Source organism: Prenolepis imparis, unplaced genomic scaffold, assembly GCF_030444845.1.
Source record: "Prenolepis imparis isolate NDT839.2.m4 unplaced genomic scaffold, iyPreImpa1.0 SCAF_6, whole genome shotgun sequence".
Lineage (NCBI taxonomy): Eukaryota > Metazoa > Arthropoda > Insecta > Hymenoptera > Formicidae > Prenolepis > Prenolepis imparis.
In genome coordinates this window covers 5952188-5972666 of record NW_028141164.1, presented here as the reverse complement: position 1 = coordinate 5972666, position 20479 = coordinate 5952188, and the positions used below count along the sequence as shown (strand labels likewise).

Genomic DNA, 20479 nt, shown 5'->3' with positions numbered 1-20479 from the left:
GCGTGCACGCATTCGGCTAACCACGTGGTCAAGCGCGGCAACTTTCAAACGCTCATATGATCTGTCATCACTCTGATTACCACGTCACACGTACGTGATACATTAATGATGTTTAGAAGTTGTGTCCTATATATAAAAAAATATTTTATTTTTATTATATACTTGTATCTATTGTTTATATTCCTGAAATAAAAATAAGATGAGGAGAAAAAGATGTATACAATATTGCTATAACAATCAAATCATTAAATTGTTTCGACTATTTTGTCTTCTATTTACGAAACATTTTTATTTTGATAATTATATTTTTGTGATAATTATAAACATTTGTGTGAGAAATGTAATGGGAAATGTCGCTCTTTGTAGTGTATTCGAGCATATTATATATCTGGGTTAGTTATAAAATAATATTAATTCGTGTGAAAGAGAAAAAACTTTAATATAATTTGATGTTTTGAAAAAGTAAATCTTATTTTATCTTCTTCAACTTTTTAATGAAAAAAATGAGATAAACTTTCTATGTATTTTTTTATTAAATATAAAAACACAATCATAATTTCTTCATTTTTGCAACATAATATATTTAATAATACATCTTTCTCTCCCATTGCTCATTTATTTATTAATTACAAATATCATATTTTTTCTAGTAAAGTTACATCTTTAAAAACTTTTTCTCTTTTTCTCTTTCTCTTTCTCATATCAATTAATGTTTAATGAACAATATATATAATGTATATCTGCGAGTATCTTCGAAAGTGAGTTATCATGTTTAAATCTACACGCAAAATAAGTTTGTCGCTATTATTAAATAAAATATCAAGAAAAAAAAACATTATCAAATACCCTAACAATAAGATTTATTACGTCCCTTTATCTTTCAACTTCCCTCTGCAATATTTCAGACTCCGCGGGAGCGTCATTATTTGCTGTCCCGAGAGAAAAAGATATTCCTTAAGTACAATGTGTTCTCTGGGGATAGAAAGAAGGACGTTCCGTAAAATAGGAAGAGAAAAGAGTCCAGATCGTTATTAGTACCACAATTCATGAAGGGTTGATGCTATTATTATTGAAAAAAACTTTGCATATTCCATTTTATTGATTTAATTTATATTCATTATATATTTCATTTAATTTATATTCATTATATATATCTCTACTTATTTTATATTTAATCTTTAAGTGAAATACCTCTTTTATATTTCGAATCAAAAAAGATAAGATTATTATTTTTATAAAATTGTTTAAAGGTTTATTTTATATTGGATATATATTACAACTCTTTACTAAAATTATTAGATTTGAAATTTAATATGAAAAATATATATAATTCTTTCTCCGCAATAATTAAAAATCACAGAATATATCTAAACGAGTAAAAAAAAAAAAATTATTTACGCATAAAAAGAAAATAATTTCTAATGCTAATATGATGAACAGAAGATTACGAACCTCGATATATTAGGATGCTTGGTCACCTCTCGTCCTCCCTCTCCCCGATCGTTTTATCCAGTCGATCGTTGAGCGATTCGCTGCCTTCTGCCAACGATGATGGCGCGATCTCGTCCTGGTTGACCTCGGTTGGGAATCTCTAATCCATGATTCCGCCGCGAGTCAATCAGCCTCGCTAACGAGAGAAAGAGAGATAGGCGAACGTCGGCTCCGAGTTCGATCTGCAACGCTCGTTGGGGCCCTCATGCGACACACCGCGCGTTTTCCCGGATGGCCCCACGGAAACCGGACACACAATGGGTCCACTTCCGTTGCGCGCAAGGCCAGAAGTCGGACGTGGGGGCCCTTCCCTCCTCGGGCTCCCCTACGGGCCCCCCTACGGTCTATACGCGGAGGCCATTCATCGGGACGATGCACGATTTGCTCTTTTGCTGCTCTATTCTCTCTCCGCTCTTCCCAGGTATGTGCACAGGTGTCTGCCCATTATTTCCACGCTTCCCGCCGATTTTGACCGTCAGTTTGATTACGGGTGCCACTCGCACCGCACGCGTGATATCGGCGTACACCCGCACGCCTCTCTTTCGCGCGATCGGCCAACAGGACGAGGAAACACATCGGAAACCCATTCGCGACGATTTCTCTTCGCTGTCCCTTTTTTCCAGCAGAGCCGCAATCACACTGGGGTAGAAAAAGGGTTCGCAGATAAAAAACGAAGACCTCTCTCTAGGGGAGAGCTGTCCATCTCGGGTGAGATATATTTTTCTCTCTTTGATTGATGAACTTTGTTTCTCCACGTGATTGACAATCCCTGTACAGATATCAATGTATATTACGCGAATGTCTCAATCGTAATTGCTTATTTTTAATTATAATTCTTTGTAGCTCTTTTTTTAAGAAATTATTGCACGCGCAAAAAATTAAATCACGCGCTCATATGAGAGTTTATTTTATTCGTTTGTAACTCTTGGTATTATTTCTTCTCTGAAAAGAGAGAATGTATAAAGTTAATTGATACAGTTGATTAATTAATAAAATATTAGTTTTAAAAGATTTACATTGTTTGAAATATATTTTCATAATAAATTTTCAAATTAAATTTCTGATAAACACGTGACGATTAATTCTCATTAGTGCAGTAATGAAAAAAAGTATTTTTTTTTTTTTATATAGCATCGTTCATACAATTGCGTATATATAAGCAGAAATAAAATAATTTCTTGTGTGTGCGCGTGATTACAACGGCTTGTAATCTTAATCAATTATTCTAATGACGCGTTACGTAGCAATTAATACGCTGTACGCGTTTGTTTGTATCACTATAATTATAATAATTCTCAGAAGAATTCTTACGCAATCGTGTGATGCAGTAAGGATTTTCCGCGATCTTTTTTATACAGTCACGCAATCGTGTTGCATTACGCGTTCTATAATAATTTTCAATGCCACTATAGTATATTTTCTCGCGAAAATACCACCCGCGAAGTCTCAAACGTTTGTACAATTTTGTGTCCCACGTTTTCGCATCGCGCTCAAATTTAATTCGACGGAATTAGCGTTGCCAGATAATAATTTGTCGTTGCGTGCGAACGTTCCATTAACATCAACGTCACACAACAATGACCGAATTCATTCCCGGTTCGACACGAGTACGCACGTAACAATGCCATCCGCGTGCCAACAGGGTTCAAAGTACCGACAATAGCTTTGGTGGTGGAAGCACACAATAAAGCTGCTACAGAAAGTAATCTTTCAAAAAGTCGTAATTGTAAATTAAATCAATGATTTTTTAAAAATGATTTTTATTCATCTAACAACACATTTCTAAAAAAAACAAAACATTTCTAATTATCGGCAGGTAAGTTTCTGCGATTGATAAATCCAAATTTGTTCAAAAAGATTTCCACTATAGTACTAGATGAGATTTATATAATGATATTAAAGAAACAGCTACGTAAAATATTTACGTAGATTACAAATATTTTACGTGGATATATAATTCTCTATATAATTTAACATTTATTTCATTTTTAATGTTTTTTGTTCGCGGTGTCAGTAATCTCGCGGTTTTTATTGGCGGGTAATTCACTCGTATGTAATGACACATTTAATTATTCTTAATCCGAATAATTTCCCCAAACGATTTGCATACGACGAGCAGCGTGTAATAAATCCAGCGAGGGCAATTACAGAAATGTAATTTCGCACGGCGTGTAACATTTCGCGAATTATAACGAACGAGCGCCATAATTTTCCCTCACGACCGATGATATTAACATGAGAATAAGCTTTTATATATGCGTTGTTGCTGACAGACGCAATTACCGGGGCGATAAACCGTAACGCGATTAATAAGCAGTGTCGCGGGTCGACAACGATAAAACACAATCGGTGAACAAGCCACGGTCATACAGTAATTGGCATTCATCATGAACTGAAAATACACCCGCTCATCAACGAGTAAACATAAATTATCCCGATAATAAAATCCTCTTTACGGTACGATATCGATATTATGAACATCCCATCATAGCATTGGCACAACCACCATTCGATCGCGTGATTTTTAAGCGGAAATTATAGACCGATAAGATAATAATACACTAATTAATATTCAGACGAATTAACATTCATATGTATTATCTTTTATGGAAACTTATACTATATTATAAAATTTATATGTTATGAGTTTCCAGATTTAAAACTCAAACAGATAATAATTAATGTTATCTTTAATTATTAAATATTATTACTTAATTCGAAAGAATTAATATTAAAATACAATGGAAAAAGCACTGCGACGAAATGTCGCGATTCTTTTATAATAATAAAAAATTCAAAGATGCAAAATTATTTTTTGAAAGCTATTACACAATATTGCATCTTTCTCACCATAGATTGAAATTGATGAAATCATTGGGCGCGTAAAGATAACTCTGCTCAATTCTTTCGTTTCCGATGATTGAACCCGCGCTTTTTCACAGTCACGATAACCGGACAGATAATGGCAACTAGCTAATAATGTAATGCCTGAAAGTTGGAATCACGCTTCGTTGCCCTTACAGGCGTGTGCTGGTCCTTTGGCAGTCGCGTATACGGGCGTGCGAGGGTGCGAGTGTGTGGAAATGTTCAGGGTGAGCGCTCGTCAGGAATCTCATAAACTCTGTAGGACACGCTGTCCCCGCGTATCTCGAACACATGGAAATGTCCGCTGGTCTGAATAAATTATTCTCGCGCGTAAACTTTATCTTTATTTCCATTTTTCACGTGTCGTATTTTTTTTCATACGAGGAACAAAAACTGGGTATGTGTTTATTGTACCTCTTTATTGTGTCCTCTGGGGAAATTCCGAGAAAATATTTTAACGATTTCGAAACAGTTGTAAAAATTATTCTACAATTTTTTTTATACGCACTATGCTTCGTAACAATGGAAAACTAAATTCAACCAATATTTGTTTTCTACTGTCCACAAAAAAAAGTTTGCTTTATCTTTAGAGAGATACATTTTTTAATTACCATAAAAATTATTTAATTTGTTTATACATTTAATTTAAATATTAATGGGGAAAGTAAAATGAAATATAAAATCATATGCATATACAATTGCATATATTAAATTATATATATGCAATTTATTTAATTCGATTTGAACTTATATATAATGCAACCTAAACTGTAATCGTCTCTACACTACAGTCATTCTACAATTATATTATTATAAATTAATAATGCATATACTATAAATATATAAATATATGTCTTCTTTCAATTAAATATGTTTTTCAGAACTTTTATATGTTTTCCCTTTAGCATGAAAAATATTAATATTTTCTCTTTGATATTTATCTCATACGAAAAGAAAAATACGGATAGAAAAGTATTCTTGTGATAGTTTAGCCTGTAAATAATTCTGAGATCTGTTGCATTCTTAAATTTCAATACAAAACTATCCTTTAGACTTTAGAAGAACATTTCTCTCTTCTGACATAAATTAAATTTCTCCCTTATTTTCAAAGCGAGAAGTACATTCTCGCCTGTTTCTCAATTTCTACTATTCGTGAAGTTTCACAGAAAATACAAAATATAATTCAATATTATTTTAATAACTCGCATTTAATAATAATGTTATAACAAAAACGAAATTAAAATCAGCAAAAATTTTAACAGTAATAACATCCTTCTAAAGCAAAGAAATTTTTGTTTTCTTTTATATCAATTTTATATCAAAATTTAATGATGTATTTCAGATTTAAGTTACGGTTGGCATGTATACGATATAGTAATCGTTACATTTAAATATCGCAATGTGGAGAACTCACCGATCAATTTGCATGCTGCCAATCGTCTGGGTGTTCATCGTATTGAATTTGTTGGTCAATGGTAAGTTTTCGACAATTTGAAAATTTTCCGCAACTTCTTTCCAATTGAAATCGAACAGAGATACTGTAAACATACATTACATATCGATTTCAATATGTTTTATTTTCGAAAAAAAAATCAGAAAGAGAAAAGATCTCTTATATTTGATTAATGAAAAAAAATTTATAATTGTAAAAACATTTTACATGATTGAAACACATTATTAAGATATATAAAATATTGATCACATCAAAGTGACAACATTTATTGCTATAAAAATCGAAATATCAAGAGCTTCCTTATTCGGTATGAGAATCGAATTCTAAAAATGCGCATTGCTGTTTGGAATTCACATGTAGTTGAATATTTTAGCAAACGAGCAAAGTCGCGGAATATAAGTGGAACGATGTCACGTACTTGCGACATTGTTGGCATTGTGTCACTATTCGTGCCACTTAGGGCATGAAAATATCGCGTTGATAAAAATCGAAGCACGCGCGTTTGCGTTATCCGACTAGAGGAAGTAGCCTGAATTTTATGTAGAAAGGAAATAATAATTCGCGCTTATTTTACTCGAAATAGTATGTAAAATCAGAAGCGAGATCTGTCGCTCGATGACCGACAAACAAGCGTTAACGAGAAAACTATTATAGTTTCAGCGCAAACAACCTGCAATGGTGGTTTAGGCAGGGTCGTCTACGAGAGACTTCCGGATCAACAACTTCAGGGTTTCGACGACGATGTAGTAAGATCGTATTTTGAAAATACTTCATATTCCCTTTTTAACTATCGCGCGATTTACCATAAAGAAATGTTTTCAAATATATTTATAAGTAGAAAATTACCTGCAATATTATAATGTTATCTGCACGTAAAAGTTTAATCGAATGAGATCCACGTATTTTAATTTCATCATTAGAATGTCTTAAAGTTGTCGCGTAAAAAAAGTTACTGCATATCGCGGTAAGAGATGTTAAAAAATTCTGGTTTACGACAGGTACGAGACTCGGCGCCTCCGTTTAGGGTTCTGGAAAAGTGTCAAGAGCTCTGTCTACGCGACAGAACGGCGACGAACAACTTGGTCCGCGCGTGTACGAGCTTTGACTTTCAACCTGGCAGTAGAATTGCGTCCTTTAGCGGCGCGGCTGAGTACGAAGAGAGTACTTGTTATTTAACGAGGGAACAAGCGCAGCCGGAGGGCATCGGAAATCTCATGCTCGTACCGAACAGTGTTCATTTTACCGAAGTGTGTCTGGCGTGTAAGTTTTTGATTAGAAAAGAAAATATCGTCGCGTCGCATTAATTGAAATACCAGCCACGAAATTTACGAACTTATGAATTTACAGATTTGCTCGTCTCCGGAAAATTGAAATAATATTTTTCGTTGCTTTAGAATAGAATTTGTAAGCGAAAAATGTTTCATGAAAAGAAAGTTAGAAATCATTCTTATTTGCGTATCCAATATTTTTAAAATTTTTATAATTTTGATTTACTTCCACTTACTTTTTAAAAGTTGAGATTTTGTTCCTGATCCTCAGCTGATAGAATAGAAAGGGAATGCTCGAACCGTCGTTATGTATTTGAGAGGCATCCGAGGAAGAAGCTGAAGTTACCTCTAACGGACATCAAAGAAGTCAGTGCTGCGAACAGAACCGATTGTGAAGACAGGTATAGATGCACGCAGAGATTAAAAATTAATCATTGTTTTACGAGAATGTTCAATTTAATATTCTGTTTAGGTGTCTTAACGAGTTCAGTTTCGTCTGCCGATCAGCGACATACGACACTGCCTTGAGAAGCTGTTCTCTCAGTCGTTTTACACGAAGAACTCATCCCGAATTATTAGAGGATGATCCAAATTCTGATTATCTCGAAAATACTTGTCTCAATGGTAAGTTAGCAATATTTTTATGTGTAACAAATATTTATAATATATAAATTCTTTCAAAATTATATGTGTGTGAGAAATTTTCTTGTAATAATTAAAAATATCGCATAAGAACAGAAAACATAATATTGTTAAAAGACCTTAAATGTTAAAATTATTTTAGTTAATATATATCAATATTAAACAATAATGAAATATCACAAATAACATTTTAATCATATATTTTTGTATATCCAAATAAAAAAAATTTTTAACTTTGATTAGCTGAGCGACGATGTGACGGTCTCGCTGTATTTGTCAAAGAAGAAAATAAACGTTTACGCGGTCCATTTGAGGTGGATATTTACACGAACCTCACTTTGGACGAGTGTCAAGCACTATGTCTTAGGGCGGAGAAATATTTCTGTCGCAGCGTCGAGTTCGACGAGCAAACTCGACAATGCGTCATATCTGAGGAAGATTCAGTTTCGCAAAAGGACGATATTGGCATTAGTAGCAGCCCCAGTCATCACTTTTACGATCTCGTCTGCTTAGATAATCGTGAGTGTATGCAACATTTTAATTTTATTATTTAATATTAATTTGTTTTATTTGTTTCTGTTTTGCATGAGAAAATTCATAATGTTCGGTAAATGTTATATAACAAATAAAATTAGAATAATTATGTTAAATAGAGTATTATTTAATAAAATAAAAAAAATAACTTTTATGTTTTCAAAAAATTAATCTTTTACTAAGTTATTTATTTTCTCTTATTAAATTTACTACCAAAATATTTAGATTTACTAAGTCTTACTAATCGCTAAATTTGGTATAATTTTACACATTTTACTAACTCGGTTCTGGTGTAAATAAATGATTTAATAAAGATTTTATTAAATGCATAATTCTAGTAAAATTGTATAATACACAAATTAATCACGCAAAGTTAATGAATCAAACACTAAGAATTTAAAGGCTCTTCTATATTAATGAATCAAGATTTCCACATGCCTCGTACTATTTTCAAATATATATAACAGGGTGTAAGATTAAATAACAATGGTTCATTGGTGATTCACAATTCGTTATCAATGCCCACTTACGAAACGTAGATCCATCCGTAGCGCGCGGTTCGGAATACCCGGACAGCAGCTCGACGTCGCACCTCTTCTCCGACGGTCGACGTCCAGACACAGCCTTCCAGCGTTATCGAAATTCGCGTCTAAGCGGTGAGTTTCATTCGGAGATCACTGGACGCAGTCTCAGCGAGTGCCTTGACGAATGTCTCCGGCAAACGAGCTTCCAATGCCGCAGTGCCGTCTACTCCGAGCATTATCACACCTGTCGATTAAGCCGATTCAATCAGCGGGATGGCCACAGGATTATCTACGATGCTGATTACGACTATTACGAGAATCTCATGCGTGAGTATCGATTCACCTGTTCATCAATTCGCGAGAGGAAACGTCAAATTATAAACAGAGTTCTGTGAATATTCTATATACTTCTCGTAATAATCCTTTTTGATGACACGCATCGGATAAAAAAATTTCAACACACAATTAAACATTTTAATAATAAAAATAAAAGATTAATATAAGTAGAAATAATAAAGAATAAGGCTGCATACATTTGACTTTGCTCTTATCTGTGGAAAATTTGAGATTAACGTCATTCATCCTTGACGTACGATTACGTCGGTCGATAGATTGACCTATATCACTGCACAATAGCACTTTTCGCGAATTTCTTGGATCTGTCATGGAACTTTATGTCGTGCGTTCAATGTTTAATATAATGATACACTATGCTGACAGATCAATATCTAGATGGAGATCGCGATGGTCCTGGATACAGACCGGATCCTCTGGGACAGGACACAAACTTTGGACGACCCTCTTTAGGAAGACCGGGTTAGAATCATTTTATTAAATTATTCAACATACCTATCATGCGTCAACTCGTTCTATAAAGTTGCGCAATTATTTATAGAATTGCTGAAACACGTAAATTATTTTAATGAGATGAGAGATCTCGAGCACATAATATATATGTTTAAACAAACGTAATTGTAAATATCATCTGTCACAATTATCTTGTGAATCTAATGTAAATTTGCTCGAATATTGAAGCTATTTCAAACAGAACTCAAACTATATATTTAGCGCCAAATGTGATTAATCAATTTCAAGTTTTATTTTTTTTAAATATAATGATTCGCATTCAATCCTAACATAAAATAAAACAGTCGCATTTTTAACAATGTTTGTAATTTTTCATTATTTATTTATTCATTACAAAAAGTTTCTATGTTATTTAAAAGTATAAAATATTTTATATATAAATATAAAGTTATAATATATAAGATTTCGATAGATAATAATCTTTTTCTTTTTCTATCTCTCACTAATAAATATAAATATTAGATAAATATTATTTTTAGGATACCCGGATGATTATGATAAAGGATATTCCAGCAGTGTCAAACCGGATCGTTATCCCGATCGCTATCCAGATCGTACTCCAGATCGTTATCCAGATCGTTATCCAGATCGATACCCAGATCGTTATCCTGATCGTTATCCAGATCGTTATCCCGATCGTCGTCCTTTAGATGACAGGTATCCAGATACTAGGTATCCTGGACAGTATCCTTCGGGTGATTCGGACAATTATCCAGACCGACATACTTACGGCGACCGATATCCCGATAGATACCCCGCTGGAGATCGTTATCCCACAGGAGATCGTTATCCCACAGGAGATCGTTATCCCACAGGAGATCGTTATCCCACAGGAGATCGTTATCCCACAGGAGATCGTTATCCCACAGGAGATCGTTATCCTTCGTCTGATCGTTATCCTGTTGGAGATCGTTATCCAATCTCAGATCGATATCCGATTTCCGATCGATATCCGATTTCCGATCGATATCCGATTTCCGATCGATATCCCGTTAGAGGAGGAGATCGTCAACCTATCGGCAGCGATAGATACCCTATGCCCGATTCCGGAACACCAGACAGATATCCTGCGACTGGCCGATATCCTGTAATACATGGTGTTCGATATCCGTCAACTCCGAGCCGATATCCTGTCGACGTCAGCGATCGCTATCCGAATATGGTTGACCGATATCCTTTCTCAGAAGATCCACTGGATCGATATCCTACAGCATTAGGCGGTGATAGAATTCCGAATGAACGGTATCCAGCCACTGGCAGATTTCCCGAGAAGGATCCTTATGTCAATCGGTGAGTTGAGAAATTTTGTAAACACAATTTATATAATAAATATATGTGAAATATATAATAAATATATTAAAATTTCACACATATTAAAAAGATTGACAATTTGAATCGCTAAACAGCAGGTATCCGCCGCCAGGACACGGAATGCATTCGCACGGATTCGTCGATGACGTTCGCGGTCCTCAAAGTCATCTTCCCGAGCGACCTCATTATCCCGCTGGTCCTTACGGTTCGGCGCGACCAGCTGGAGGATTCGGAGGCTACGGTGGTAACGATGGCGGTATCGTGGGTGGCGGGTACATAGGTGAAGGTGGTGTCTACAACTCTCGTCCATTTGGTACCGCCGGCGGGCCCATCATAGGCAGGCCTCCGTTAATATCCAGATGCGACGAGCAGGACAATTTTAGACAAGTCGGACCTCATACGAGGGTGCGAAAGCCGTTTGTCAGACGGTATACCACTGCCTCGTCTTTAGCTCAGTGCGAGAGAGAATGCGCTGATGCTAGAGACTTCGTTTGCAGGTAATGATAATGATCGAACTTGTAGAAATAATGGGTAAAAATTAGAGGGTAATTTATATTGATATTTATGCACTGTGAATGAGTTCTTGAGTTTTCGAATATTTAACTTAAAATATAACTTTGCTACAGAAAAATTTTCTGTGTTATTTTTTCATGTAATTATACAATTAAAAAAAATATATACTTTGATATTTTTTTACGTAAAATAAATTTTTTCAAATAAGCAAGATCATTGATCTAAATCAGTACGTTTTACAACGATGTGGTGATAATTATCAGACGTATAAACTTTTCTAAAAATTGTTAAATGAATTAAAACAGATAGAAAATAGAAGAGCAATTTTTCTACATAAAATCGGATTAACTATCGATCCTACATATAACATATGAAACAGAAAAATAATCAATTCTGTAAAAGAAAGAATATTTTACAAAAGTGTAATATAGAACGGTGAGACGTAAAATTTCGATGATTAATTTACAAGATGCCCGATGTCAAGGGAGCTCGAGATTGAATTAGGAATGATCCGGCAGCGTTTGTTTGCGCAATCGATTGAACAATGCTCGCAAATTCCCAACGTCATTTGCAGATCCTTCAATTACCGGCCCTACGCCGCGCCTTACGGGGCCGAGAGGGACAATTGCGAGCTCAGCGACAGGGATTCCAGGGACATGGACATGGGTAACCCAGTTTATTACGACACGGGTTCTGATTACGACTTCTACGAGAGGAACAACGGTCGTCAGGGCGCGGACGGGGAATGTCTGGACGGTAAGCGCCTAGTCCGTCCGTAAGGCGCTGATTACAAGAAAAACGCGCTCGAAATCAGGATTAAATTTTTCTCAATATTCGTACTCGAAAAAGATGAATAAAATTTCCAAATTTCACATTTAGATTTATCCTTTTGTCAAATTTTTATCGAGTTTTTGGTAAAAAATGATGATTTAACCTGGTTTCAGCGAGATTCAATTCCATATAAAATGAATTAATTTTTAATAATGAAATTGCACATTAATAATTACTTATTGTATGTTTATACAATACATTGCACTATTGTATCGCACGTTACTTCACTTTTACGAAATAAATCTAATGCTGTTTTTTTTATTTACTTCTTTTCCTTCAATAAAAATCTCGTTGCAACCAATTACGATATCTGCACGTCAATGCAAGTGCTAAAACTCGATGTGGTGATGCACTTTTAGGACTCCCCTTAATTTCCTATTCCTTTCCAATAATCTGATAACTTTTTAATAACAATAAACAATATAATTAACTGCGTATTTAACATTGATCTATTTCAACAATCATCAAATTTATATGTCTTTTCTGTATTTACGAGATTTCGCAGATTTTATCACCTCCCTTTGTCTTCTAATATTCCTTTACTAATGTCAATTTCGGTTTAATTAACTTCGGTTTAATTAACATCGTGCTCTCGTCCTGGAACGATTTTCCGGAAACTACTCTCGCATCAATGAATTGCACTTTGTTACGCTTCTAGTGAGTCAAGTCTGTAGTGAGGATGGGATGGAGTTTACTCTGAGGACGCCGGAGGGTTTCATTGGGCGAATTTACACGTACGGATACTACGATCGCTGCTTCTTCCGCGGGAACGGCGGGACCGTGAACGTGCTTCGTATCAGCGGACCACAGGGATACCCTGAGTGCGGCACACAGAGAGTAAGAGTGGCAATTTCCGCTTAACAACTTGATCCACAAGTAATCTCCGATTTAATTTGGATTAAAAACTTTTGCCCTGTATATATTCATTCGAAGAACTTCAAACTTTTCACAAATTGCTCAATGTCTTAAATTACTTTATGTAGTCTGAGATATCGTTGACTCTTCTACTTATTACTAGACATTTGAATATATACCAAAAAGTAATATCCTATAACTTACAACTTATATCTTATAGCAAAAGTTTTTTTCTCAAATTTTTTTAACTAATAAAGTACTTGTGTTTTCAGTGGCATTTAAAAGAAATTATTAATGTTTGATTGTAATTATAAACGCGATAAAGACTTTAAGACGAGAGACACGAATGCTTGCAGTACGGCGATACGATGACGAACATCGTGGTGGTGCAATTTTCGGACTACGTGCAAACCGGACGAGATAAGCGATTCAACCTGACGTGCCTGTTTCGAGGACCTGGCGAGGCTGTCGTCACGTCCGGCTACATCGGTGCCGGGTATGCCAGGTCATATCGATCGAGAGGTCGTGTCTTGCACCGAGAGTATGATCTTTAACGCGTTAAAATGCCGTAGCGTATTTCACGGTGATGTATATTGAATCTCGATGAGATCTCATATCGAAAAATATTTCTGAACATAATTAATAATATTTTTCATTATAGCGCGCGCGCTCGTACAATTTTGCCAAATTGTATTTTTTATGCAAGGACTATTCTGTGACAAAATTAACTTCTCAAATCAAGAATTTTTTGTCCTTATAAAACAAATCAAATCCTCATTAAACAAATATTACGGCATTGTTGCAAAATTATTCTAGACTCGTCTTGCTTATAAATTTTTTATGTTAATACAAATATATCTATATATAAACGGATTATTGCGAGTAGAGTAAAACACTCTATCTTTTGTGCAAGTACATCCGTATATTGGTGCAAGCACGTTCGTGTAATTTCTTTTATCACACGAAATGTATTCGAAAATATCACGCATATTCTATTTTCTTTGTACAATATATATATATATTACCTACATTTATATTATATTATACATAACAAACCTTCTACACTAACTGTTGTTTGTTGAACAAATAATTATAATTTGTTAACCATTATTACTGTTTTTTATAAACTACGCGAACTAAGTTTCACTCTTTCGCACATATTTTTCTACCTATTATTTAATAACTCCTAATTTCACTAATGGAGGACTCGTACATGCGCTGTGTAGATCAGGGTCTCCCATCCCCATCGAATATCTCCCAGCGGAAAATACCCTGAGTTCCAAAGTACGCTTGATGATTCTCTACCAGGGTAGACCTACGACTACTATCGCTGTTGGTGACCCTCTCACTTTCAGACTCGAAGCTCAGGACGGGTAATTATTGTTTATTTCGTTATAATTATATATACAAAAAAAATGATTGAATAAATAATTATATATCATCAAAATTAAATTAGATTTTAAGAAATATAGATAGAAAATCGCGACATGTCTCACCGCATTTATACCGCGTTGTTTGATTCATCGACTTTGAAATTAATTTTTGTATTATATGTACCTCTATATAATTTAAAATTCTCTAAACGTTATAATTATTTTATGCTCGGATTTTAATAATCATTATTTTTTATAGATCCAATTACGTAACAGATATATTCGCTACCAATGTTATTGCAAGAGATCCCTACTCTGGTAGAAGTGTTCAACTGATAGACAGATACGGGTAAGAAAAACCAAATCTCTTAAAAAGCCCTAAATAAATATAAATTTCCCACAAAGAACAAGAGATGTAAAAAACATTCTAGATAAAACTACTTGAGAGAATTTTCTCTTAGAATTTACTCTGAAAATCATGGTAATCGTGAGACAATATGGTATGGAAAGAATTTTATGAGAATTTCTCTGATTAATATTTATCACAATAAAAAATATATCTCACAATAAAATGTTTGATTAATTAATATAACATATTTTATATTTTATAGATATTATTTTTTATTGTGATAAATATTAATCAGAGAAATTCTCATAAAATTCTTTCTATACCATATTGTTCCACGATTACCTGATTACATGATTTTCAGGGTAAATTCTCTCAGTGTATAATATATAAAAAAAACAGCTATAATAGTAGATATCCATATCACTGGAATCAATGCAATATCAATACTCTATTTTGGCTTCTTTTTTAGATTATTCGAATAAATTATAGATTATTCGAGTTACGTGTAATAATTAAATAAATTAAATTATCTCCGAGGAAATGTCGCGTAATTCCAACGGAAATTTGTGCAGCTGTCCCGTGGACAACTACGTGTTTCCGGGATTGGATCGCCTTCGTGACGGCGACAGCCTCGAGGCCCGCTTTAACGCCTTCAAAATACCCGAATCAAATTTCCTGGTGTTCGAGGCGAACGTGCGATCGTGCCGTGAAGGCTGCCAACCGGCGTATTGCTCCGGTGGTACCGGTAGAAGCGAGCCGTCCTTCGGCAGACGGCGAAGGGACGTAAATAATGATACGGTAGCGGATGAAGGCGAAATGTCACCGATAACCGTGACGGACGGCGACACCGAGAAGGCGTCGACGATGAACTTCAACGCGACCGGTATCGCGGACGATGAGCCCGAGACCGGAGAGAACGAGGAGGAGGAAGAGCATGTCAGAGAAATGATAGAGGTATCCAGATAGATCGTTTTTCATTTCGCACTCGGAAGAAGTAAGAAGAGATGCCGTTTCCCTTCTACGATCAATAACGCTAACGTATTTTGATATAGGTTCTCGATTCAAGAATGGACATCGAAGATGAAACGGTCGTTGAAAGACAAACCAAGATCCCGGAAAATATTTGTATAACTCAAAACGAATATTACGGATTAGTTACAGCAGTGGGAATCCTTGTCGTTCTCTTGGCCTCCATCGTTCTTTTGTCTATGCTCGTTTACAGGTAAAAATTACACGTTACTTCTAAGAATTCGTTTCGCGTTAACGTATCATTATTTAAAGAGATGATTTAATAAAAGTGTAAAAATAAAATTTCTCGAGTTTTTATCTTTTCTATCTATTAAGCAAATTTAAAGTGACTCGTTATTTCAGAAAATACGTTTATTCCGTGATCATGAAAAATCGTAGACTCGACAAGACCTGCAATCGTAGCAGCCATTCCGATGAACCGTACAGCAGCCGAGTCAACAACTTTTCTTTCATGAGAGCAGGACTTCAAAAACCATTTCAGGCCTCGTAAGTGATTAAACTATAGCAATTAAATACTAAATTAAAAACGTAATAAATATATTTACTATATTATAGATTTTTTATCTATAATTCTAATATTTTAATTTGTATTATATATTCTATTGTATTTGTATTATATTTTTATTATATTTGTATAGAATTGTACACAGAGAGAATTTTCTCTTAGAATTTACTCTGAAAATCATGGTAATCGTGGGACAATATGGTATGGAAAGAATTTTATGTGAATTTCTTTGATTAATATTTATCAAAATAAAAATAATATCTATTACAATAAAATATAAAATATGTTTGATTTTACTATGCAGTTTAGTAAAATTAATCAAACATGTTTTATATTTTATTGTGATAGATATTATTATTTTTATTGTGATAAATATTAATCAGAGAAATTCTCATAAAAATCTTTCCATACCATATTGTCCCACGATTACCATGATTTTCTTTAGGTAAATTCTAAGAGAAAATTCTCTCTCAATGTAAGAATTATAATATAAACGATCGTGTTTAGATCGATCTCGAGATCAATGAGCAACGCTATCGGTCAACGTTTCGTCTCATCATCTACCGCTCTGGAGGGTGCTGTGGGATTATCTACTGGACGACGTAGCGGTTTTGATCCGAGTGAACCGATTTACACTGATCCCTCGCTCTTCGAAATCACTCATTGCTCGAACACCGCGAAATCAGCCCTCAACGATAACTTTCATCTTATGTAGAACAAATACTCGAGAAGACCGATTTTGAGAGTGCATATATATGGCGAATGAGTCTTGCTCTATTTATTTACTTTAATGCATACGAAAGCGACTAATTAACAAATCCGCGATAATTCAGTATCCACGACCTATTCTGCCGCTAGTCAATAATACACTGCCAATCTCTCTCACTGCTGATAATTAAAAGCATTTGTCTCGATAATCCTTCAAATGAATTCCAAATATAGTCGAGATCAATTTTCATTATTTCATCAAACAGATAAGTTAATTTATCCATATTTATATATATATAATATTAACACTAGTAATTGCGAAGATATTAAAGATATCGCTTTACGAAGACATTCTTTAAAAATGCTTCAAAAATATCGTATATCACTTATGGCATTCTAAAATGACTGCAAAATAGCTCGTCATAATATAGCCATTTAAATTTAAAATAATTAAAAACATCTTAAGACGCGCGCGCAAAAAGAAGTAGTACATTTAATTCTACGGTAATATAATAAAATGATAAATTCGCATTAAACATAGAATTTGACAGTATTTTGAAAAATCAATTTTTTTGTTCTTCATATAGTTGTATCTCTTTCATATTTAAAGAAAAACATGGTATTAGAATTCTCTACTCTATTTTTTTATTCAAAATAACTTGAATATATACTGAAGCATATATATCGAATAAAATTTAACTTTTCGGATTTTTGTCAATTTCTCATCACGTCTACCTTCATGGAAAGTCGTGATTTTTCAACGATCACAAATCAAATAATCTTATTATAGTTATTATTTACTACTAGCGAGCAAAATGATCAGAAAATTTGTATTTATTATATATAATTATATTTTATAATTGCATTTATATAAAAAGTAAATCTGTATTGCATAGAGACACAACTACGTTTATTTTTTACATTATCGATCCATCTTGCTTCTGAGCACCAACATCAGGATCGTTAATAACAAAAATAAAGAAAAAATAGCTAACTTACATATTCCAAACGTTGTGTCCAACAAAAGTGGTCCCTTTTTAATCCTTTTAAATTTCCTCCTCCTTTCTGTCCAGTTTGTAAGTAAACAGCAGCATTCTAAGCCTGGCCTCTTCCTTGCGATAATGAGCTTCCTCCAACTTGATTTTCGCCTCCTCCTTCAACATAGCGGCAATGTCGACCTTTAATTGCGCCTCTGAGAGCGCAAGCACATGTAATTCTTCTTCTCGTTGCGCCGACTTTCTCTTACGATTCTGCTCTTGCATAACGATAGGGGAGACTAAAGTTTGCGAAGTCGGTCTTAAATTTGCGTGACTCTTCTCAACGCCATCCTCTGTCGATTGATCGACTACTGGCGAATCGGCGTTTCTTTCCACAAACTTCTCATAATAATCACCCATCGGATCGTGGAGCGATGCAACGGCGTCAAATTTATTCCCATTGACAACAATTTGTCTGAATGCATCGCCACCTAAATCAAATTTAATAAGTAAATCAAATTAATAAGTAAAATCAAATTAATAAGTAAAATCAAATTAATAAGTAAAATCAAATTAACAAGTAAATTTTCTATCTCTATGTGTTAATTTCATAATAATATGCGAGAAGAAACTCTCTTATTTACCTGAGTCTCTACAATTATTCGTATTCTTTCGCGAGCAGCTTAGATTTTGAGGTCTAGCAGTGCAAACGCTTTGCAATGTAAATGGCTCCGAATCTTTCGGCTCGAATACTACGTTCGGTGGTAATCCAACAGTTCCGGTGGATGTTGGCGCTTCCGACGTATTTTGGCTGCAAGTTACACTCTCCCAGCATTGATTCTTTGCCCGTTTCTCATCTTTTGTTGATTGATAAATTGCTTTCGTACTATCACTAAAAGATCATAAGAAATTAACTTAGCATTCTTCTGTGCTGTTTTACTTTATATTAATTTTTCATAAAATTACATTTTATAAACGTTATATTGCGTTTTATATTAATTATTTTATATTTAATCTATAATATAGAATAATATTACAGAAAAATAAAATGTTAAGTAATAATGTAAAATATTATATATTATAATATATGTAATACTCTAATATAATTATAATAAATAATATTAATAGTATATCTTTAGCGTGTAAAAAAGAGATTTTTCTCAAGCGAGAATTTTATTCGATCTTTTCGGTAATATTCTGCTCTGATTGTCAATAATCTAAATATCTCTATAAAAAATCCCGAAGTACAAAATTTCATTAAATTATATTCTTTTAATTTTTTAATTGTTAAATTTCAGATTCGATTAATTCGGCTCTACGAATATTTGCTTTGTTACTTAAAGTTAATTACCGAGATTTTTTCTCCTCGCGATTGCGCTTGCAGGCCTTCATGTTCTCCCAGCAACGTCTGAGCTGTATTGCGGAACGCGCACCCTGCGTCCCGACTATCCAGTTATACTCCTCGGCAATTTGCGACCACGCCGACTTCCGCTTGCATATGGAGATCGGATCCGACTTTCTGTTCTCGATGATCTCGTGCTTATTTATTAACGATATCAGAATTTTCCGCTCCTCGAAGCTGTACGTCTTGCGGGTACCCTTGAAAGACGCGGATGCCATTTTATATCACGGGATGAAACACGAGTGTTCGACTGTTTCGCTCTTGAGACGTTCCCCTTTTTAAACCTAATTCAGGTTAGATTGGCTTTTATTAGCGCAACTTGTGGAATACTTTTTACTTTTGCTCTCTATAAAATATTTAAACTTGCTACGTCTTATTTTTACGAGTCATTAAATCAGAAAGAGAAAGAGAGAAAGAGAGAGAGAGAGAGAGAGAGAGAGAGAGAGAGAGAGAGAGAGAGAGAGAGAGAAGAGAGATGAGAGAGAGAGGGGGGGGGGGAGCTCTATCAATTTCACAAGTAAAATGTAGAAAGAGATATAAAATATACAAGATCTTTTTAACAAAATTGAATAAATTCCAATATAAGAATCATTATTATTGTGTCTACAAACTAATTTGCATAATATAATTATATCATTCTCACGCACTCTCGGAGCTGCCTAATATACGAATGATATATTTCCGAATTGAAATTATTGTTCTATATGTTTCTAACATCATTTCTATTTAATAATATATTACATGATTATTCTTACCAGAATATATTAAATACGAGATTCAAAGATGAAATAGAAGATGTGCGATTATTAAAAGAGCAATTAATACTACGCAGTATCACTCTCCTCTTCGAGAAATTTTAAACGTTGAACCGGTTACAAGAACCATAGAAAGTTTTATAGAATGGACTCGCCACTTGACCCATTATCGAATCGTGCGATTGGCCAATCAGAGGCGACGCTTCCTTTACCCTGATTGGTCAATC

General features: G+C 34.3%; 2 protein-coding genes across 8 annotated transcripts; one reads left to right on the top strand and one right to left on the bottom strand.

Annotated features, from left to right (window-relative positions):
- Positions 1-1918: 1918 nt before the first annotated feature.
- Positions 1919-18603, top strand: Nompa (no mechanoreceptor potential A). 7 transcript variants are annotated; one of them, XM_083040925.1, is made up of 20 exons: positions 1919-2199; positions 5699-5831; positions 6464-6555; positions 6808-7069; positions 7349-7478; positions 7550-7701; positions 7963-8238; positions 8793-9104; positions 9498-9593; positions 10124-10934; positions 11054-11452; positions 12043-12224; positions 12958-13136; positions 13511-13659; positions 14381-14527; positions 14787-14876; positions 15449-15830; positions 15929-16098; positions 16248-16391; positions 16918-18603. In XM_083040925.1, exons 2-20 carry the CDS (start codon positions 5756-5758, stop codon positions 17123-17125), a joined length of 4257 nt encoding a protein of 1418 aa, XP_082897051.1. In that variant the 5' UTR covers positions 1919-2199; positions 5699-5755; the 3' UTR covers positions 17126-18603. The 7 variants fall into 7 exon arrangements, with proteins under 7 accessions (XP_082897051.1, XP_082897055.1, XP_082897053.1 ...); XM_083040929.1 differs by having other exon boundaries at positions 1920-2199; positions 8805-9104; positions 16918-18602; XM_083040927.1 differs by having other exon boundaries at positions 1920-2199; positions 8805-9104; positions 11051-11452; positions 16918-18602.
- Positions 18018-20359, bottom strand: LOC145937696 (uncharacterized). The gene is made up of 4 exons (XM_083040965.1): positions 20253-20359; positions 19447-19781; positions 18740-18987; positions 18018-18586 (listed from the first exon to the last, which is right to left on the bottom strand). The coding sequence occupies exons 2-4, from the start codon at positions 19713-19715 to the stop codon at positions 18165-18167; spliced, it is 939 nt and encodes a 312-aa protein (XP_082897091.1). The 5' UTR covers positions 19716-19781; positions 20253-20359; the 3' UTR covers positions 18018-18164.
- Positions 20360-20479: the final 120 nt, after the last annotated feature.